At 37.7% G+C, this 24,291-nt stretch overlaps 1 protein-coding gene across 1 annotated transcript in view; it reads right to left on the reverse strand.

Annotated features, from left to right (window-relative positions):
- Positions 1-24,291, reverse strand: part of LOC150078024 (C-Jun-amino-terminal kinase-interacting protein 4-like) — a 518,865-nt gene that overhangs the window by 78,974 nt on the left and 415,600 nt on the right. Inside the window, exon 24 of the mRNA XM_090385183.1 lies at positions 12,382-12,553. Coding sequence (XP_090241309.1) covers positions 12,382-12,553 — 172 coding nt within the window. The remainder of the gene's footprint in view (positions 1-12,381; positions 12,554-24,291) is intronic.

A 24,291-nucleotide genomic window follows, 5' to 3' on the forward strand; every position in this document is an offset into this window, starting at 1 on the left:
GATTTATTTTTAATATAGTTCATGTTCAAAAATATTTGCTTGCAGAAATACGTTGAACCAAAAACTGAGAGAAGTCCAAACGCAAATATGGGTCCGGTAAGCTACTCCACGCATCGAACACAATTTGGTCTGCATTTTAAACTCATCTATCACTGTCCATTTGTGTAGAATTGCAAGAGCAGCCCTTTGCCTCTCCAAACCCTCAATTTCAGTTTTAAGGCATTTTAGTCTTGCACTGCACATGTCCTTGATTTTTAAGTCTTCTTAACTCCATTTCATATTGTGTTTAATGTGAGCTGTAAAGTTAAAGAACTGCAGTTACATGTTAAAAGAGCTGCAGGTTGCCAACCCCTGTCCTATGCAGACTTCTTTTCTTCCTCTTTGTGTATTGGTTGCTGAATGACGTTTACGAAGCAGCCATGAATCAACATATTTTGCTGGATCGAAGGGGGGTCAGCCGTGGGCCTACAATTTTAAGAATCAGTAGTGAAGAAACTGTTTTTGTCATCAACAAAGCGCTGGCGATCAGATTCATTTGTGAAAATCCTCGTTCACATTCACTCAATGAAACTGGTATTGTACTCAGAACGTTCATCAAACTCTTCTGAAATCACCCTGGACTGTCTTATCAATTAAGTATCCCCAAAATCGATGAATTGCATCTCTTTCATTTAACTGTAACCTAATTGACAATTTTCTAACTTCACTTTCACCAAATGTCAACAATTCATGTTTAGAAGGATTAATACCTTTGTTGTCCTCGTTTTCCTTCTCTCGTCATCGATATTGTCACTAGTTCTTAAATTTGAATTTTTTTCTTTTCTTTTTTTTGAAACTGTCTGAAATTCCAAATGTCGGTGTCATTCAGATATTCAGGTAGTGTGACCATGTAAACAGAGATAGGAAAAATTTACGGAAAAACGTGGATCATGCACTTCCACAAAACAACAGATGATTATTTGTCGGGGTAAAAGAAAATCACTTTTCTAATTCTCGAACGGGGTATTTCAGTTGATTCACAGAGCTGTCCAACCTACGGCCCGTGAGAAAAGTGAACTAAAACAGCATTTTAAATTTTGTTAATTATGAAAAAAATTCTAATTAAATATTTTGTTCAGTAAATGTAATTGTGTATTGTACTTAATAAAAGTTTTGAATATTTCAATTTTACTTTTACATGCAACAAGATATGGAAAATATAACACACTAAAGAAATCTAACTTTGAATTTTTTTGAATATGGTCACTGTACGGGAAAAGGTTGGACACCGCTGCAGTAGAAGGTGGGCCAGAGCCCATTGGGAATATACCTTTATCTGCTCAACCTGGACTAGCGCGACTCCTCTGCATGTGGGACAGGTGGTTGGATAGGTTTTACCAGATACCACTAAGTTGTCGAATGCTTTAGCTCTCTTAATTCGTGCAGAAGGACTAATTTCCTAAATTGCCTGAAGGCCAGAAATGCAAACAGAGCGTACAGAGTTAATTCTCTCCTAATCCGTTTGCTATATGAAAATTTTCTTTGCTCAACGGAAACTATTTTAAATGTAACTTCCAAGGGGATGTCAAAATAATTCGCTATAACAGGACTTCGTTAAACAGAGGTCCTACTGAGTAATTTAGAATTATAAAAATGGTTATACAGTTTTATATAGAAAATATATTAAAAATAGACAACAAAAAATGCAAATTTAGTTAAATAATTAAGCTTATTTGAATAGTAGGCAAACATGTGAAGAAAATTTAAGAAATATAACAAATTTTGAAGTGCATTGCATCCAAATCTCACATGTCACTGTTAATAAAGGCGCCAGTATGCCGTACCATCCCAAAAAAAGCACTGTATATAAAACTAGTTTACTTTTACTAACTTGTTAGTTTGGTCCTTATACACCTAATTCCCTACAAATAGATACCATTAAATAAAATTGACATATATATATATATATACATACATTCAGGGGTGCAACAAAGAAGACAGGAATAATATTTGCTCTCTCATTTGTTCTGTTTCCCTCAAACTACCTTGCACTGACAAGATCACATCATCTTGAATACAGACAGTGCAATTTTTTTTTTTTTTTTTTTTGATTTAACAGCGATCACAAGCACTCATATAGCTATCACACAGTTTACACACACATGGGCAAAACATTCAAGTGGTACCACTGTTGCAGACCTTAACCTGCAAAGGAATATTAAGATTTTTTTCTTTTTTTTGGCAGAGTGCAATGGTCAAAACAGGTGATTAGGATATTTTCAAGCACTCTGACTATAAAGAGCACTCAATTTTTTTTTTTTTTTTTTGGCAGGTTAAGAATACTGTTTACTGTCATGCTTTGGGGTTCCTCATGTTCATCTGCTCTGAACAATCATACCTGGCTAGTCACAGACACCAGGGAGTAGATTCCGACAGTGAAACTTATGAAGCAACAGATGTTTGCAGAACTTATCTGCAAAATGTCTATTTCTTTATCTTTAATGTCATCAATAATTGTTCTAAAAAAATTCAAATTTGAAAATTATGCCTTGCCAATTGATACTATTTATGCTACTTCAGCATTTATAAGAACATCATTTTCAAAATTGGACACAATCATGCAGCCATAAAGTACTTCCTCACTGAGCAAAAAGAACAGAGCTTCTCTTGTTTTACACTCTCCACAAAATTTTCAGTTGAAATGCCTATGAAAAAAATCATATTCATTCTTCAGGTTTAGTCTGCCATGGTTATAAATTTCCAAAATGAAATGTAAGATATGAAAACTATTGGTAAAATAAATTTGCACATAACACTATTCAATATATGCAGGAATAATGATCTCAGTAGATGGATGTGTGTAATTGGACTGAAGTGCTACTATGTTTGGATTTTTAAAAGTTAGCATAACATTAAAAAAAAACAGAAAAATAAGCAAATTGCTTTTCACAAGTCAAAAAACAGAGAAACAAATAGAATTCCCTGCATGAGTGAGATAACATGCCTAGAATTAGCAGCTTGCTTGGCCTGTTTAGCACTGCTTTAACCAGAAGTTTGCAGAATTATAACTTATTTTCTTGATTTTCTCTATTATTGAGAAGTTATTTTCTCAATTGTCTTCTTTCAAAACTTTTGGAAATGAGCCAGTGTCACTCACTAGTGATTGCTTATTATATTTTTAATTTGGTAATTCTGAAAAGTGCTCATATTAGTTTTCTCACCACTTCTAACCTCTTTAAACAGACTTATCAAATGTTGCCACTGTTCTACCATCAGTTACACATTTAAACAAAATTTCTGTATCTCTCTTAGTTTTGTGTGTTGTTTTTAAATTAAAGTTGGAGTAAAATCATGCCTCAGATAAGAGCAACAAGATCAAAGTAGTGGGAATGCTTTTTGTTTGGGAGTGAACTTCTGAGGACTGTTCTTCTGAAAATCAGGATTATATTATATGAGAATGTGTGTTCATTGCAAAGAGCATGAGGAGATTAAGCACAAATTCAGTATTGTGATGGGCTTCTATAAGAACTTGAAGAATTACAAGGGAGGAACTCATCAAGTAATCAGCTGCCCAGTGCATCGGACAGCACTACATCCTCTGCAGCAGAGATACTTGATCTCACAGGAATTGGCTATAATTGGTGACATGATTGTCAGAGAAATATATATTGTGCAAAAAGGACAGGTAGAACAGGATCAGAGTATGTCTACCAGGAGATAAGGGTGATAACATTGTGCACCTATCATCTTTTAAGGACACAAAAGGGGATATTGTTGTGTATGATTAGCATTAGCAGGAGGCATATGGTGTAAAAAAAGAAAGCTTACACTCAGGCAAAAAAAAAAAAAAAAAAAACACCTTTCCCATTTCACTGATCCATTCGTTCCAAATGTTTGTCTAGTTTTGCCTTGAATTTATTTAAGCAATCAACTTCCACAACAACAAATGGATGTTTGTTCCAGCAATCAACTACCCGCTGGCTAAAAGCAAACTTCCGCACATCTATTCTACAACTGTCTTTCCTCAGTTTGAACTTATGCCCCCTCAGGTTTGTAATCTGAGCAAGAGGAAGAATCCCATCAGCATTGAGCCTGCTCAATAGATTCAAGGCCTCATACCACCTCAATCAGATCGCATCGCAGGTGCCTAGTCTCCAGAAGCTGCAATTTGCAGTATGCACAGAAAGGACAGCAGGGGATATACAGGAATACCTCGCATAGTGCGGTTTACAAATTGAAAAAAAAATTAACTGCATTACGCACTAAGACATTTGATATGTATGTATGTATTATAATGCCAGCACGTAGGCCAAATGCTTATGGAGTCAAGGCCACACTGACTGTTGATGAAATTCCCATTACATACGGATTCTGCTAGCCTAGATAGATTAGTAAACACGCACTAGATTCTGAGCAGTGAGGTCGTTGATTGTGCATAAGCTGTACAAATAGTTTTCGCTGTGTATTTTTATTAAAGATTATTTTTTAAAAACGTTAAATTATTTTTTAAAAATGTACTGGCACTGAGTGTTCTTCTAGATCCAAACATTGAACGAGGTAAGGTGTAAGGTATGTTAGTGTCTAATGGCTCCTGGGATTTCTCCCATCTCCGCGGTTATACATTGTATCGGGCCAGAGATTTGAAGTATGTGGGGGTCATGTGCTATATATTGTGTTGTGCCCTTTGTTCCTCCGGTTTATTAGCCGCCGAGCCCCTAGTGGGACCCGACGTTACCACACCGTGCCACGGGGAGGCTGACCGGGTGCACCACTGATGCTAGAGTACTCTGGTGGGTCCTGCCATCTACTTTCCTGGGATTTCAGTGGCTAGGACCAGATTTGAGAATGAGATGATCGCTGTTTCTTGAGCAACAGTTGTAATTTTAACAGAGCATAGGGTTGTTCGCTGATAACTTGTTCTAGGGCCAAATAGGTCGGGCAATAATTTTGATGTATTTAGATTTAGACATGTGGGGCATACACACACACACATATATATATATATATATATAAAAAAAAAAAGTTGTGCAAGAGAAAAGTAAGGGAGGTAGGCAGAAGACTGGAGGGCAGGAAACAGAAGAAGGGGGCCGACAGGGAAGATGGCCCTTGATGACAGTGTGGCATGCCCAGTGCCTCACCAGAGAGGAGTGGGGTGGACAAAAAAAAAAAAGAAAAAGAAAAACCCACCTCACCACAAAAAAAAAAGAGAGAGAGAGATACCCCGCAAGTGCAGGGTAGGTACAGCTAGCACGGCCAGTCAGTTGAAGCCGACACTTGGTGAAAATCCAGCAGTGTGAGTGCTGCTATGGTGGATGGGTCATGTTCAGGAAGGTCTAGTCCAGGTGTCGTCATTGGAACTCCATTTGGTGAGTCTGTGTCGCATCCAGACTGAAGGCTGGTCCAGTAGTCCATGATAACGAATAGTGGGGTGGTCAAAACCAGGAGTCCAAGATGTGATGGTCAAGTCCAGGGATCGATGGTAGGTCTCTTCTTGATGAAATGTGTCACGTCTGGTCGGGAGAAGTTGGTCCAGGAATCAATGATGAGGAATTTGTCAAGGTATGTGTGGACCCTGTCTTTGATTGCACTCCTAGTATTCTCTCAACCAAGTGGGGAGACCAGTTGACTACTTCAGATGTGAGGGATCAAGTTGGGTTCTGTACTCCGGATGGTTTGTTGGTCAAGTCTTGTGTAAGTTGGTCCAAGGCGTTAGCATCCATGGCTCAATAATGTGCAGCAACAGTTGGCAGTCATGGTTGTTATGACCTATTGATTCGGATGCTAAGGTGGTGGTAGCGCTTTCTGCCTGGTAAATATGTCCATTGCAAATTGAGTCAGGGCTCTGTAAGTTTCTTCATTCTGTAGGGTGAGGTGTTCTTGATTTTGGTAGTTGAAGCGTAGTCTCGTTATTAGGATCCTCCTGAAGTCCTCATAGATTTCACAGCTGTGGGCAAGGTGCTCCCATGTCTGATCCTCTCCACAGTGACAGTGGGGTGAGTCTGAAATTCTGAAGTCATGTAGTTTTTTCTGGAAGGAGCCACGTCCAGTGAGGAGGTAGATAGTATAGAGTCCCGGTGAAAACCAGACAGGTGTGAGGGGGTAGGAGGCTCTGACATCCGGGAGGAATCTTTTGGTGACAGCACCTTTAGTTGAGGTCTGCCATCTTTCTTGCCAGGTGTCTGTTAGATGTTCATTAAGTCTCTTCTTTTCAGCGTTTCTATTATTTGCTGGGTCAGTGGTGAAACCTGCACAGGTAACTGCTCTTCCTTTGGCTATCTGATAGAGCAACCCATGACGAACAATCTCCAGGTCCAGTGGAAGAGATCCAGTGAGGACCTGGAGCGCATGGGTGCTGACAGTGCAACAGGCACGAAAGGACAGAAGGAGAAGAGAGCGCTGGATAGTTCCTAGGCACAATCTATTTACTACTGTATTGGCCTTCTTGTACCAGACTCCAGAGGCATAGGTGATAACCAGGATGAAAACTGCCTTATAGAAGAGGGACAGCGTTCTCTTCTTTAATCCCCAGTCCTTCCGGGCAACTCTTGAGACTTGGGCAGCATACTTCCTGATCTTAATCCTGAGTTGATCTAGATGAGGAGTGAAGGAAAGGTTTTGTCTAAGATCAAACCTAGATATTTAAGCTCTGTTTTTAGTTTTACTGTAACACCATTGACCTTGATTTGAACGAGGTATGAAAGTAAGGCAGGCATTGCAAAATATGACATTTGATGTTATAAAGAGATGTAGTAGTAGTAGTAGTGGCATGTGATGCAAGAAAGCAAGTGTATGAGCTTATGCAGCATCAGCCAAAAAAAAAAAAAAAAAAAATCACACCATTCCTTGTAAATGCCTGTCCAGTTCCTCCTTAAATTTATTTAACCTGTCAACTTCCACAACAACAGAATGAAGTTTGTTCCAGCAATTAACCACCCGCTGGCTAAAGGCAAATTTCTACACATCTATTCTACATCTGGCTTTTCTTAATTTGAATCTGTGCCCCCTTAGGTTCGTAATCTGAACAAGTGGAAGGATCCCATCAGAATTCAGCGTGCTCAATCCATTCAAGGCTTTATACACCTCAATCAGATCACCGCGCAGGTGCCTAGTCTCCAGCCACTGCAATTTGCAGAACTTAAGCCTCTCTTGGTAAGAGGATCCCTTCATTCCCCTCACCAATCTTGTTGCCCTTCTCTGTACACGCTCAAGTAAATCTATATCCTTCTTAAAATGAGGCCTCCAGACCCGTATGCAGCACTCAAGGCGTGGCCTGACCATTGCCTTATACAGAAGGACAATCACCTCCTTCTCCCTGCTAGCAAAATTCCTATATATCATTGTCAAAACCCCATGACCTGCCCTGGCAGCCTGTCTGCATTGCTCAGAAAACTTCATATCTGACTGCACAATTACTCCCAGGTCTTTTTCATTTTCTACCACCTTAAGTGTAGCACCACACAGTTGGTACATTTCTCTGAGGTTACTTCTACCCATATGCAGTACTTTGCATTTGTCAAGGTTAAACTTCAGTTGCCACTTCTTAGACCATCTGCCCAAATTATCTAGATCCTGTTGCAGTAGCACACTGCCATTACTGTCATTAACAACCCTGCCAACCTTTGTATCATCTGCAAACTTCGACATTAAGCCTGATATACCTTCATCAATATCATTGATAAATATACAAAACAACAGTGGACCTAACACCGAACCCCGTGGGACTCCACTAATAACATTAGTCCACGAAGAGCAGCACCCATTGATTACCACCCTCTGTCTTCGCCCACTTAACCATCCTTTTATCCATTGTAGCAACTTACCCTTAATACCATTCTGCTCCAATTTGTACAATAGTCTTCCATGCGCAACAGTGTCAAAAGCTTTTCTGAAATCCAAATATATGATATCAAAATTATTTTTTGCATCCAGTTCCTTTGTAACCACATCATAATATCCAATCAAATTTGTCAGACAAGACTTTCCCTTAACAAACCCATGCTGTGTCTGAATTATTGCTGCAGTCTTGTCTAGATGATCCTGCAATGCATCTTTAACCAGTGACTCCATTATTTTACCTGGAACAGAAGTTAAACTAACTGGTCTGTAATTACTCGTGTCACCCTTCGATCCCCCTTTGTGAATTGGGGATACATTTGCACATCTCCAGTCCGTGGGAACCTCCCCTGAGTACAAGGATGCTCTCATAATTATGGTTAAGGGTTTGCTTAGTTGCTTTGCCGCCTCCTTTAATATAACTGGATAGATCCCATCCACCCCAGGTCCTTTTCTTATGTTTAACTTCATCAATTTCTCCTCCACTTTGCTTTCAGTTATTACAAAATCATTAAGTATCCTGCTACAATTTGATAACCTTCTGCCATTTTCAAACCTTAATAATTCCTCATGTGTGAATATAGATGCAAAATACTCATTCAGTTTGTTTGCTATCTGAGCAGGATCATCAACAGTTGAACCATCGATGTCAAGTGCACCAATCGGATTTATTCCCTTCCTTTTAGAGTTTATATAAGTAAAGAAATCCTTGCTGTTTTTCTTAGCATCTTTTGCCAAGGATTTCTCATAATCTGCCTTTGCCTGCCTAACCTTCTTTGTGACCTGATTACAGACTAGCTTATATCTGCCATAAGCTTCTGAGTCGCTTGATAATTTATATGCATCCCATGCATTTTTCTTCTCTGTTACGAGTCTCATTAGTTCATTAGATAACCATTTAGGTCTAAACCTTGAACAATATTTCTTAATACGTATGAAACTTTTAGTAGCATCCACGATTAATTCCTTGAATGCTTCCCACTTAGAATTTACTGTTGGTAACATCATCAGTTGATCCCACTGTACAGAATTTAAAAACTGTCGGAGACCACTGTACTCACCTTTATGGAAGCAAAAACCCTTTCCTTTACCCCTGATGGTAATTAAATCGTTAAGTAAATCCCACATCAGTACACTGTGATCACTGCCACCTATTGGTTCCTTTATCTGCAAATTCTTAATACACGAATGATCACTGCTGATAACCAGATCAAGAGTATTACTTTCTCTGGTTGCCTCTCGAACATGCTGCTGCAGAAAACAATCATCCAATATATCCACAAAATTCTGACTAGTGTGTGAGTGACCAACCCACAAGTTCCAGTCAATATCTGGGAAGTTAAAATCCCCCATTATAAGACATTCCGATTTACTAGCCCACTCTATTTCTCTGTAAAATTGTTCATTGTACTCTTTCAAGTCATTAGGCCTATAACACACTCCTACTCTTATTTTTGCTTTCGCGGTGCTTATGTCACACCAAACTGACTCAACAGTGCACTGTTCATCTATATCAACTGGATGCACTTCTTTTGATTTTATGTTTTTCTTAATTAACAGCATAACACCTCCTCCCTTTCTATCCTGTCTATCCTTTCTGTACACATTGTACTCCCCACATTCCAGTTCGGCATTCCTTATACCTGTGTAATGCCACGTCTCTGCTATCCCAACAATATCCACCATTGATGTCTTGACCAACACTTCAAATTCATCAAATTTATTTACTATACTTCTAGCATTGGTATACATGCAAGCATACATGCTCCTACTCCTATTCTTAGTTACCCTAACATATCCCATATACCCACCTATTTCAGGATGAAATAGGTGGGTATATGGGATGTGTTAGGGTAACTAAGTATATGGTATATTGGATGACTGCCATCCGTCCCTGAAACCCCCGAACCCCACGCTCCAGATCGCTACTTATTCTAATAGAAGTTGTGCAAGAATCATCTTCACCTCTGCCTACGGCTACTGTTAAACTATTAGTCCTCGTATCCCCCCCAAGCTATCAGTTTTCTGACCCACCTAACACTGCCTCGATAGCATTAGCAAATATTCTTGCACCTTTTCTATTTAAGTGTATCCCATCCCTATAGAAGCAGTCTCTCCTGTTAACAAGTACAGTACAGGCTGAAAAAACTTCTACCCCTTGAGCCTTGCACATTCTTTCCAGGGCCGAATTGATCAACAATGCTCTCATCATATACTCCCTTCTATCGTGTCTGGGCAGAATTGGATACACTTTCAAATTCAACCCTAATTCTCGGCTTTTGTTCAACAGTGACCTGTACTTGTTAAGTAATTCTGTCGGTCTCCTACTCCTAATATCATTAGTGCCAACGTGTACAACTATATCACCTTTTGTGCCCTTAAAAGATGTATGCAGATAAAAAGAAAAAACTGTGCAAACTAAGCTGATCAGTTATTTTTCAAAATAAAAATACAGTACATACTTCACTTATATTCTTTTGGTACGTACATACTGCAATAAAAATAATTTCTACTGTACTTACTAGTATTTTTCATTTTTATCATTTTAGTTTTTTTTTTGCAAGAACTTCGTGTGCATCAATTTATAGTAAACAAACACCTATATATTTTTGCAACTCGACCCATATAATCAAATTGTCAGAAAGCATCACATTAAAATACATACTAATAATACCTTGATCAGCGCGGTTTCGCATAGCGCAGTATTTTTTTGGCACGAATTAACTGCACTATGCGAGGTATTCCTGTACTCTTAATTAAGAAGCACACACATAAAATGAAAGGCAGTGTATCCAGTTGACATGAATAACTAGTGCAATGCTGAGTCAGTTTAGTGTGACATAAGCAATGGGAAAACAAAAATGGGAGTAGGAATGTGTTAGAGACCTAATGACTTTGGTAAGTAAAACAAATATTTGTACTATTGTAAAGATGATGTTCAAAACTCTAATTTGAAGCTATATTTTATTTTAAAAAGATTGGAATAAAATTAATTTAAAAAAAATGGAATAATGACTGTATATGCATTTTGTACTAAAGCAACGGCTTACATCTCTCTCTCTCTCTCTCTCTCTCTCTCTCTCTCTCTCTCTCTCTCTCTCTCTCTCTCAGGGTAACTTGGGTAATTTTTTTTTGGCTGGTGCAGCATAAGCTTCAGGCTTTCTTGCACCATATGGCTAATAATAATAATAATATATATAATTTCAAAATATAATGTAATTAGCGAACAAAATTTGGGAAGGAATTTTTACCCTACTCAGGATAACAATTTTACCTCTTAATTACTTTTAACATTTTCTGTTTTAATTAATATTCTTAATAAAATTTATTAAGATAACATTCTACTATCATCATGCAACTTAATATGTAGATTAAAAAAATTCCCTAAATCAGAAACTAAAAGACTGCCATTTTTCAGACAACAAATCACATACTTAAATCATATCATATGTTACATTCATGCATTTCATTTAGAGGAACTTTTATTCTGTTTCCAGCAGTTATTCTACTGTGTTAATCATATATTCAGAGCTCTCTTCCACACCTGTCCACAGTGTTTCTTTTTGTCAGCTGTAGTCACAGCTATACTACAATAGTCTGCAACTGTGCCTAACCTTCCATTATATGCAACTTTGATGCATTCAATACAAAGGGCAGAGACTAGAAAAGGAGGGGAGGGGGGGGGAGGCAGAGATAAGACAATTAATCCCAAAGATTATGTGTATAAAAAAACATGCTTTGCATATTCTACACAATTTTCTTCTGTAAACAATCTATCTGCTTTTGCAGATATTTTATTCACAGAAAATACAGTCACAAACATGAAGGCTGTATCTATCTTTGTTCAGCACAGAATAATCTACATTAATTTCAGTATTTCTCAATACTGTTAATTTTTTCACATTTCTTAAAATTTACATTATCCTTCTCTATTTCTGCCATGGTCTTTTCCATATGTTAATACAGTAATCAAGCAAAAAAATTTCCACAGTACAAATGAATACAGACATATCACAAACTGTGCAAGTCTGAAATCTGAATATGTTGACTGGCATCAAATAGCACCTAACAAAACTCATTAGAAAAACTGCCCACTTTTTTTAAAGATTCAAATGCATTGATTTTGATACTGTTTCCTTGGAATTCTTTAACTGAATATCTTTTAAAAAAGATGATACATTACTATACTAATTAAATATCATCATATACATACCTAATATGTATACATACATATTAGGTATGTATACATCCTTCATTTCTACTTGTACACATTATGATTCTTCAGTTCATTAAAATTATTTGCGCAAATTTCTTTTTCTTATTTTAATCTGAGACAAACACACAATATATGAGCTCTCATAAACCAGATAATTCCACAAAATAGCATGAGTCAAGCCTTGAGGTTGTCAGATTTTCGGTACCCAATTGTATTCCACTGGTACAAATTAAATAAAAAGATACTGCTAATAATTTTCATTCCAAAGAATGAGGCAAGTGAAATTTCTTTTAAAAGAGAGAGAGAGAGAGAGAGAGAGAGAGAGAGAGGAGGGTAAAAAAAATGAAGCATACCCAGCATTTTGCTAACATAAGGTTCAATATCCACATCTTGTAAATGTTCATGAGTATGAGCATGATAAAGACGCAAAGTACTATCAAGTCGTATGGATACCCATACACCATCTCCTGCCCAAGCCATCAATCTTACTTGACTTTCTTTACGTGGATGAGCATCAAATGATTTCTGTAAAAATAAAACAGCTACTGATATACATATTAAAGTAAAGCAAAATTAATAGCAGAAAAAAAAAATGTTATATGGCATTCATTAATGATAATATAACAAATTCAACACCTTAAATTTCAAAAGAATTATTTTTATTTTGAATTAATGTGAAAGAGGAATAATTGAACCACATGAATATTATTTCATTTAAAATATGACAATAATTAAGTTTAACTCCCACACACAACAGAACTCCTTAACAATTGGTGAGGTTTCTGTATTCCGTGGTTGAATCCTATCATTAGGTGGCCTAATCAAGAAAGACCAAAAGTTGGGACAATTTATACAGGGGTTTCATCTCATGTATTGTGTTAATCACCAAGACACAAATATACTGTGTTTGTATTTGTGTGTATTCTCCGTTAGGTTTACTGGCAAAAAACAAAAATCCAGTGATATAACACCATGCAAAATTCCTATCACAATGAGATTTAAACTGCGACTTTTTTTCCCATACAGTATGATAAAATGGTGAGCTTAACCTCTACTAATCATGATGGCACAAAGTTTCTATATCAGAAGAGGAATATTATACTGGACAGAAATACACGATACTGGAAAAGGAACTTATAAAGGACATACAAAAGTACAACAAGATCTTTATTTGTTGTTTATAAAGGTAATATAAATCTGCTTTCACCTCTATACTTAGGTATCTCAGGGAAACAAGCAGAAATACCTATTATATTTGCAGTATTGACAACAGATTATTAAATTATTAGTGTAATAAAAGAAAGCTGATCCCAAAAAGCCAAGCTGATTCAGCATTAAGCCTTAAAAAAAAAAAAAAAAAACCTTGCTCCCTCCAGCATTCATCAAAATTTAGAAAACCTTTTTTTATATAAGCACTCCAATTCTATAAGATTAGATAGTAATTTATTCCAACAATTAAATGACCCTTTGACTAGAAGAGTTTTCTTATATCCAATTATTTAATTTCTCAATTTTTTCAAAATATTAAATGCACTGGTGCTCAAATTTAAGGAAAAAAAAAACCAGAAAATCCAAGTAACATTTCTAGTAAAAGTAGAAACAAACTATCATCACTAATGAAATAAACCAATATTACAACATAAACAAACACAAACAACCTGTTACAATCTGTAACAGGTTGTTTATATTTAAATACAACTTGCCTGAGGACTTGGATCTATAGTTTGGCTTACCCACGTATATCAACTAGCAAACCCACTTATAGAAAGCTTCATATGAGAAGACTTTATGCATGACCACCGACTGTCTGTGTTCCCTTGACCACTACACACTACAGCCCATTTGAATTTGTTTCAAGAGGAGCATTTCAAGAGCACTCAGTTGAAATGGGCCATGATGCTCTTCACTGCGCCTTCATCTCTTTAAAGTACAGAGAAACTGATTCCATTCATCTAAACAATGTAAAAAGAAATATGTTTGGGGAAGGGGTTAATGGCACGAGTTGGAATCACAAGTGGCCCACAATCTTTCTTTTAATGAATGATAATGCACATCTTAACAGAGCTCACCTATTAATCCCCTATTAATCCAATGCCTTCAGTGGTAGAGTACATCACATATGGAATGAAACGCCATACCCCTCAGGTCTCAATCAGAGCAAACATGGGATGCTCTTAATAACATCCTATGCATGCATGATGGATAGTGCTTAGTAGCACTATCCATCATCAATTCCCCTCTCTAGAGAGGATGTGGAACTTATTGGCCCTTATGCAGAAATGGGAATTGTTATCTCCACCACCACCAGTTAACAGCTTCATTCTCAGCAAGAGAAGTCAAGCAGAGGCCTGTACGGTTAACCACAGAGACCTCATGTCTTATTGGGTATGTTAATGATGTACTATTTATAGCTGCCTACAAACGCACTTGGCATGACCCTAATCATGACTTTAAGTGAGTTGTTACCCTTGTGGGTTATTTCCATTAAGAGATAACTACAATTTAAAATACTGAATCTCTGCGATTACCTGCATAAAGGGTATCACGTTCTGGGACTGATACTATCCGTTGATTACACGTGCAACTCCTCTCAGTGGCCAGGCTGTCCAGGCAAGTAAGAGAAGGAAGAAGACATAATTTGCATGAGTTTACATGTAGCCAAAAATTTCAGGTTGTGGTTTTGTCCAGTTTTGCCTTGCTAATGTGTTATAATCTAATATGCTATAACATCCCATATGCTATAGTATTTAATTTATATTTCTGTGCTTGTTCCTTAGTTTTTGAGTACCAGTGAATCAGAAAATCCTACATGCTGTCTTGATGGTCTTCTATATTAGCAAGAGAGCTTTATGTCTAATTGCACTATCAGCTTTCCTTATTACTTGCCACATAATACAGTCCATTCCGGTTAATTGGGACACATCGGGACTAGTGCATTTTGGCCCGATTAAGCGGCTGCCCCAATTATCCGAAGTTTCTCGTAAATAGTTAAAAATACAATGTACTCCCCCCCCCTTTACAATTGGTTCACTGTCCAATCAAATCACGTTACGATGGAGTCACCATTGTAAAGTACCGTTCACTATACGATGTATAATAAGCGCCAGTCATTGTGATCACGTTTGTGAATTGAATTTTAATTCTATTAAACAGAGATTCTAATTAGCAAAAATAGGAGGAATATTATCCAGAGGCTATAGTAAAGATATATTAAGTACAAATTTACCCTTTATTACCTTACCAATTAAAAAATTAAATATGTGAAATTCAAAAGAATATACGATATAATCGGAAGAATTAATACGTACTGTAATATGTACATACTAATTAAACTAGTTGACATTTCTGTTCACTGTCATTTGTGGGTGGGGGTTAAAATTTAAAACGGTAAAAAGATAAGCAATCAATAACAAAGAATACCGCACACACAAATTGCAAGTAACACAACACGCGCAAGTGAGAACGGAGTAACAAATTACGAAGCTTTAAAAATAGGAATGAAGAGAAGATTATGAAAATTATTTTTTTATATGATTGAAGATTTCATGGAAGTGTAAACACATTTTACCATAATAACCCACAGAATTCCAGCTGTCGGTATTATCGCAAATTCAATAAGATCGAGTTTACTATCCGTTTATGACAGATTTCACTAACACAAAAGCCCAATAAACAGGTGACTGCTAATTGTTTTTATTGTTTTATGGTTGTGACCTCCAGAAATCCGACCAAACTACATGGTACGGTCGGAGACAATCGTAGGGTAATCTCCAGTGCTGTGGTCTCCTGCCCCGATTAAACGGCATTTTGTCCCAATTAAGCGAAGTAAACCCTGGCTATTTTCTCGATTGGTTTCTGTTTTTTAAGATTTGCCCCAAATAAACGGCTGCCCCGATTAACCGGTGGCCCAAATAACCGGAATCCACTGTAATATCTTATATTATTTAATGTTGTGAGAAGCTATATGAACTTAAAGAGAAAAAACCAAGTAGAAGTGAATGGAGAATGTGTTGGTAGCTTGCTATTGGCAGCTGGCTGCCTGCTTTTTTCCCAATTTCTCTATGTTACTAACTTTTATTCCTATATGTAGGATGGGTTAATGGTACAGAAATAGGGGAACAAGAAGCTCACAATCAAGAAATAGGGACAAAATGTAGTTGTATATCAAATTATAATTAACAGCACTTTTTTTAAAAATGAAATATTAAGAAAACAGGCACAATTAAATTGCTCTTAAATTGCAATTTAATTGTGTCAAATGCCAATTGCTGTGCTTCTCACTGAATTTTATCTAACAGCTAAAGGGGATGCAAAAATATATAGGAATAAAATAATATAGTTAATACACAATAAGTTAGCCAAATAATTATGCTGCCCACCGAGAAAATTACTATTTCTCTTATATACTCAAATTTTGAAATTTAATTTGGCAATTCATGCTTATATAGAATTACTGTTGAAAACCCAGCAATTTCCAGGTCTATAGGTTGACATTTTTCAAATATTTTACTTGAAATAAATAAACTATGGATTTAGACAATCCAGTGACAATTCCCCCCTCTCCCCCACAATATTTCTTTTAATGAATGATAATACACATCTTAACAGAGCTCACCTATCAATCCAATGCCTTCAGAGGGAGAGTATGTCAGGTATGGAATGGAAAGCCAAACTCCAAGACCTCAATCAAATAAAGCATGCATATAAAACATGCTAAGTAGCAGCACTACCTATCACCAATTTCCCGTAAGAACTGATAAGCTGAACTCTGCTTTTAAAAAAGTATCAATTATGGAACGCGGGGAAGCTTGGCTTACATTCAGGCAAATACAGTAAATCTGTATAAAATAAGAAATATACCAGAAGACAATATGAATGGAAAAATTATTTCAGTATGGGATATTTACTTTTTAAATTTTGTAATCAGCTGGTAATCCTAATAGCTAGGATTACAATCAACAATAAAAGAGATAATTATGTTATTAATCTGTTTGCTCTTATTAGTCTTATCTTAAATTACTTGGATCAATATTTTAATACAGATTGTATACAATTTGTATAAAAAATAAAATCATTTCATATGATGTAATAGCATACATTTATACAGGGTGATTCACTACCAGTGCGACAAACTTGCAGAAGGTGTAGGGGGCACAAAGACGAATCGGAATCACATAGCATTGCAGGGTCCGAAATGCCTTCGTCATGTGGTAGAGGACGTTGAATGGGAGGTCGCGTGAATAGCGATCCTGCTGGAAATCAGCATTTGCGAACCACTGCTGTTGAAGAAACCAAGTAGCAAAAGTCCTCCGGAGTGGATAATCCGCAGGCTCCAATGACTGAATGCGTTGCAGATGGTATGAATTCATTTGGTTTGCTGACAGTATCCTCCATACAGTGGATTGGGAAATACCCAATCGTTGGCCTATCGCTCGAGTACTCATACTCGGATTGCCTTCTGCAAGACATAGGACATTCTCATTGTCTGGCGTCCTTGTCGTTCGCTCTCGATTCATGGTACCTCTCGTGAAACAACCAGTCTCATGTAACCTTCTCATACGATTAAAATCGTATGATGAAGAGCACGCCTGTGTGGGAAACGTTCCTGGTACAAGCACAGAGCGGCGCGTCCATTACAGTCCGCAGCTCCATACGCGAGGTGCATGTCGGCCAGTTCAACATTTGAATACTTGTCCATCCTACTGCCTTGGGAACTGGTTCGCAAATGCTGACTTCCAGCGGGATCGCTGTTCACGCAACATCCCGTTCAATGTCCTCTACCGCATGATGAAGGCATTTCGGACCCTGCAATGCTATGATTCTGATTCATCTTTGTGCCCCCTACACCTCCTGCAAGTTTGTCGCACTGGTAGTGAATCACCCTGTATAGTAGTAGTATTTGCCATATAGTGCAAGGAAGCCTTTTGCTGCACTGGCAAAAAAAAAAAAAAAAAAAAAAAACCAAAAAAGTAGATAAGAAAACACAAATTATGTGCTTCCCTCCTTGTACAGTAAGTATCCAGTTGAGCTTTTAATTTATTCAAACTGTCAGCCTCAACTACCTGCTAGGACAACTTGCTCCAGCTATCAACGACTTGCTGGCTAAAGAAATTAATGATGACAAGTGATCAAAAACCAAATAAGAAGCTGTTTTTCCTTGGTTTTACAAATGAAAATATTTTCAAATTTATAAATGAGCATCTTGGCCAACAGTAAACTTTAAAAGGCATCATTCCTCAAAGCAATTATTCCTAATTGTCATTACTGGCCATATATCAAAAACCAAGCTTTGCTTATTGGTACAAACACTTAAACACCCATTTTTTATGAATTTTTCCACAATTAAGGAACATTTTTCTTCCCTTAAATATAACTATAACCTATTAAACTGCTCTTTTAATGCAGAACAGTGTGCTTCAGTCTTGAAATGAAATCAGGAAGTCACCAAGAAATGTTATTTTTACTTGCTGAGCCTGCTTCTTCTGTTCTGTGAATCACGCACATTCAGAGATTGTTAAAATTTCAAAAAAAAAAAAAAAAAAAAGAACACTTTCAAGTAACTTATTCATTTCTGAAATATATTCCAGATTAGCTGGAAAATATTTTTATTATAAGCAGTTTCAAAATTTAAAATATTTCTCTTAATTTTTGAAACTTGCAATGATAGTCCTGATGTGTTTGAAGCCTATTCATGCTTTTTAACTGCCAGACAGACAAGCAAGAAAAAAAAAAATTACCACCAGTGACTTTTTAACATAACCCAAGCAAAAACTTCATGTTCAGTTCTACCAAGTCCTTGTCTATCTTTCACAAACATTATGCAGTTTCTGCCAGCAGAAAAAATCAAAGGACATATGGTGGTAATATCGCAGCTTCATAACTTGTCACTCATTTGGAAAGGAAAGAACTGTTGGAGAATGGAGGAATTCTTAAAGGTTCCTTGGCAGAAATTAGTGAATCTCAGGTGGAGTGAGTAGAGGTCATTCGATGAGTCGGGGGAGTCATTCTCATTTTCAGTCAGTACAACATGTTCGTGAACACATACACAAACAATACACTGTGTGAAATATAATCTAAAGATGCTGATGTTAAGATATGCCATAAAACCAACGTAGAACAAGATGACTATGCCCATGGAGAGATCAAAAAGTCACAGTAGTTTCTGTTCTAAGGTCACTCAAAACAAGATAGTTGTGCTTACAGTCCAATAAAAACCAAATAACGCTTTGCTAACCTGGTTAGCAATTTTGACAGCCACTTGTCAGCTGAATGTAAGAAATAATTTCAACATTATTTTCATTTCAACAAAGTATTTGACTCAGTACTAATCTAAGAGGATCTAAGAGGTTATTGTATAAGCTGGAACATGATTGAATCAGAGGAAAAATTCTCAGATGACAGACAGGATCACAAGATGGCAGAAGGCAGATGATTATTCTTTAGGCAGGGTTAAATAAGATGAAGGTGTTCCCCAAGAATTGGTACTATGACCACTGTTGAAGGATAGAGGGTGTGATGTCAAAATTTGCAGTTGTCCAAGTTGGTAAAGTAGTTGATGATCAATGCCAAGAAAACCTTCTTTGGGATGACTGAGAGAGACTTCACAGAAAGTCAGAAAAGTGGCAGTTTTAATGTAGCAAAATGCAAGGAGAACAGTAACCCCAAAGTAACTTATACAGTTGGTGGAGTTGAACTAAAAACAACAGAGGAAAAAAATGGATTTGATAGTTATGATATGGTTTAATAGGGAAGTTTACTAAGCAGTGCAGACAGATATCAAAGGAAAGCTTATGGTGTCCCATCAATGATGTACTGAACAGTCACTTGTAGACAGTGGTAAGCTGCGAATATTTTAACAATGGGTTCGCAGTTTTTACTACTTTATACCTAGTAAATTTGATTGGTCATGGAAGTGACGTCATCTGCGACTTCCACCAGAGGCACTTCCCATGCTCGCCCTACTAGTAGTGTGATTAGAGCGCATGCAACATTTTTCGTGACTGGTATGATATCTTGAGTCAGGGGGGAATCAGGGGTTGGGACAGATGTGACTTATTACTCCCTTAACCATGCATGTGAATGTGTAAAACGTTTCTAAGTCTATCTAAAAAAAAAAAACCTGGCTGTCATGCCTCGCCTTACAATGATAACTGGATAACATGGTGTCTGGAGTTCTAACTTTTTAGAATTTTTGAATAATATGTTGTCACAATCATGCTTCCTGAAGTTACTACTGCAGTAACTGGTCAGAGGTGAGATCAATACATACAAAGTTGTCTCTCCCAATCCGTCGTTATATGGGAATTTTCTTTATTCAATGGAAACTATTTTAAATGTAATTACCAAGGGGAATTTAAAAATATTCGTTAATAAAGAAGTTTGTAAAACAGAGGTCCAACTGTAATTCAATCAAAAATGAAGTAATTTTAAAATACATAACTGATCGATAGCGCCATTAAAATGCTGGGGATGGGGCCCCGCTCGCCCCTGGATACTCAATAATTGCATTCAGGATTTCATTTGTAAAATAAATGATCGTCTCACAATGGGCTTGTAAATTTTCAAAAAAAATAACAATGGGCTCTTGCAAGCCCATGCCAGCCCACTATAGTTCACCACTGCTTGTAGGGACAGGGAGATAATCCCACTGTATAAATAAATTTTAAGACAGCATTTGGAATACTGTGTTCAAGTATGGCCATATATGGAGACCACAATTAACAAAAGACCCGCACTTCTTGAAAGTACCGAAAGGTAGGCAACATGCCCGATATTAACAAAAAAGGTACACCCATATAAAGGAAAGACTTTGAATATGTGGGCTACAGAGCTTGGAAACCAGCCATTTTAGGGAAAAAGTGTGTGTGTGTGTGTGTGTGTGTGTGTGTGTGTGTGTGTGTGTGTGTGTGTGTGTGTGTGTGTGTGTGTGTATTCGGTACTTTCAAGAAGTGCAGTCTTTTGTTAGTTGTGGTCTCCATATATGCCCATACTTGAACACAGTATTCCAAATGCTGTCTTAAAATTTCTTTATACACATATATGTGTATGTTTTTTTTATGAAACCCCCAAACACGAGAGGTATTAGAACCTATGGTATTTGGTACCATGCTTGGGTTGGAGGTTGAGAAGACAAAAGAAGATATTTGTTGACATTAGACTTGAACTTCAGTACACTGTAATTTTCAGGAAATACGTACAAAGGAAAGTTGTTCCAGAAAACAGCAGTTGAATGAATAAACGAGGAAGATGAAAAGTTAGTTCTGGGAGTTTCAAGTTGGACAGTAAATGGATGTTGGCAGCACATGTCCAGACTGTTTTGAAAGAGAGAGTGGGAATAATAGAAGCCAATTCAGAAGAACAGTGCCCATGGAAGTATCTGTAGAAAAGGCATGCAGCAGAAACAGTATATCTATGACACGGAGTGGAGCGACTCCGTTAAAGAGGAGTCATTAATTAACCTAACTGCCCTCTTCTGAATGGAAACTAGAAGCCTGAGAGAGGTTTTGGGGACACATACGTGGGAACAATATTCCATGGTAGGGTGGATTTGCGATTTGTAGAGTGAACAGCTGTTTGGAAGAAAAGTAATGCAGAGAGCAAAAGAGAAAACCAAGTTTTTTAGATGCAGAGGAAGCAATATTTGTAATGTGCTTGTGCCAAGAGAGATTACAAGTCAGGGTAATACCCAAAAGAGATATCACCTTGCCTAGAAATCAGAGTGTCATCAAAGTTAAGCATAGGAGCAGAAGAATCATTTTTGTGAGATATAAGACTAGACTTGGTCCTTGAGGGTGTCACAGACATTCTCTCAGATATGGCAGACAAGCTGTACTTGCTACCTGGGAGACTAAAACGCTGATGGAACTGATATTCGGGTGACACTCAAGTCAAGTGGACCCAATTTCGGCGAAGTCTGGATGATCTGTGACAGGCAAATCCTCTGCTTGCACCTTCACGATGGTGGGATTGTTAGTAATCCTGGGTATAACCTCCATGCACAAGTACATTGTGGGTGACCACCTAGGTGTGAACCAACATAAGCAGGGGTCGAGGTGTGGTGCCCACACTACATGGAGGAACGCCGCCCTCTATGTTACCAGGCAGTACTAGGTGGTAGATGACTCTCATCAACTGGTGAAATACCACCACTTTGCTTATTGGAGGCTTGAAGTGGTGGAACCAATGTTTAGTCTATAGAGCTAAGTTCTGGTCAACCCTTCCCTATCTCTTCCATCATCCAGTATGATTGATGACTTTTGAGGTTATGATGAATGACGTGGCGAGATCCAATATTCCCTACATTTCGAGGGTACAGCTCTAAAACGGTGTTTTAGAGCTGTACCCGGACGCTAGTTAGCACCGGACCGACGCCTCCTAGAGAGTTACCTATTGGTAACTCTCTAGGAGGCTTCCGGATCAGCTAGTGTATAATCTTGCTACCTCTACTCTGCCAGATAGTGACTGGAGGTAGTCCGAGTAGTGTATATGCGGGGAGCATTGTCAAGGCCACGTTATGTCAAGGATCTGGGTTACCACATGTACGCTATATCCAAAAATTTCATTACTACATACAGCATGTCCCACCCACTTTTTTTTACTATTGAATAAACCATGAATTGTCAAACTAATAGAGCAAGCTTATCTGCAAAAAAAGATCTAAACCTCCCAAGGACTTCCTAATTCATTTCACAAATATCTGTGGTTTCAATTCTAATCTCAACGATGTCCATTTCCACTTGCAGTCTACCAAACCCCATGTACTTTTTCTGACAGAATCTCAGTTATCAGTTGATTCAACTACTGCTCACCTCAAATGCCCTAATTATTCGCTGTATGATTCCTTTCGCCTAAAAGATGGTATTTGTGCATATGTCCGTTCTGATATTTGGAATCACCTCTCTTTGATCTTCTCTGGCTTAAAATCTCTCTACCTCACTGTGTCAAATTCATCTGTTGTCTCTACCGTTCTCCCAACTCCACTAATCACTTGGAGCTCTTTGACTTCCTCTCTTTGCAACTTGACTTCCTTCAGTCCAACTTTCCTAACAGTGAGGTAATTTTCGTTGGTGATTTTAATGTTCACAACTCCAGCTGGCTTCCGTTTTCTAGTCACACCGACCCAGCAGGTCGAGATGCTGAGGCTTTTGCAATTACTAATGACCTAGCACAGATTGTTCATTTACCTACAAGAATACCGGACAATCCTAATCATACAGCCAATACGCTTGATCTTTTTTTCTCACAAACAACCCTTCTTAGAATACGGTTGAAGTGAGAGGTCCTTTAGGCACTTCAGATCACAACTTGGTGATTGTCTCTTCTCCAATGGAACCTTTATCTCATGGCTATTCCCAACCTCGTGTTGTTTGGCATTACTAGAATGCGAAATGGGATGACCTGCGAGACTTCTTTTCTTCTTTCCTTGGTCGGATTACTGTTTCAAAACTTCTGATGTCAACGTTTGCTCAGATCGTGTCAGTGAAATTATTCTTGCAGGAATGGAATTCTTTATCCCACACTCCACTTTAAAATCTCGTGCTTTATCTAAACCATGGTTTTCCAATAAATGTGCTAAGGCTGACCAAGAGAAGAATGTTGCATATCGTGGCTTGTTTCTAATTCTTCAGTTTCATTTTCTGTCTACACCAAATCTCGCAACTATTGTAAAGCAGTTATTAATCAGTCCACACTAGAGTTTGAACAGGCTAAAAGTAGAAAACTTGCTTCTTGCCCTAATGGTAGCCGAGCATTCTGGTCTCTTGCCAAAGCTATTGGCCGCAACTTTTGCCCATCTCTGCTCCCACCCCTGTCCAAACCAGATGGTTCTGTTGTAACTTCAGCCAAGGATAAAGCTGACCTGATAGCATCCCATTTTTCTTCCAGCTCATGTATTAATGATCTTGGTAAAATACCTCCCACCATTCCCAGCACGTTCCATTCAATGCCTCCTGTGGTCTTCCATCAAAAGGATATCAGAAGGATTTTGATGAATCTTGATGCTAAGAAAGCTCCAGGTCTCGATGGTATTTCTCCACTTGTTCTCAAAACCTGTGCTCCTGAACTTACTCCTATTCTTTGCCGCCTTTTTTCACTTTCTTATTCCAAAGGTGTTTTTCCTTCTGCTTGGAAATTTGCTCATATACAGCCAGTTCCTAAAAAGGGTGACAAATCCCTCCCATCCAATTATCATCCCATTGCAATTACTTCTACTCTTTCTAAAGTAATGGAGAAATCAAACTACCTAGAAACCTTCCGTCTGATCA

The sequence above is a fragment of the Mastigoproctus giganteus genome, chromosome 11 (assembly GCF_048544385.1).
Source record: "Mastigoproctus giganteus isolate SK-2022 chromosome 11, ASM4854438v1, whole genome shotgun sequence".
Classification (NCBI taxonomy): Eukaryota; Metazoa; Arthropoda; class Arachnida; order Uropygi; family Thelyphonidae; genus Mastigoproctus; species Mastigoproctus giganteus.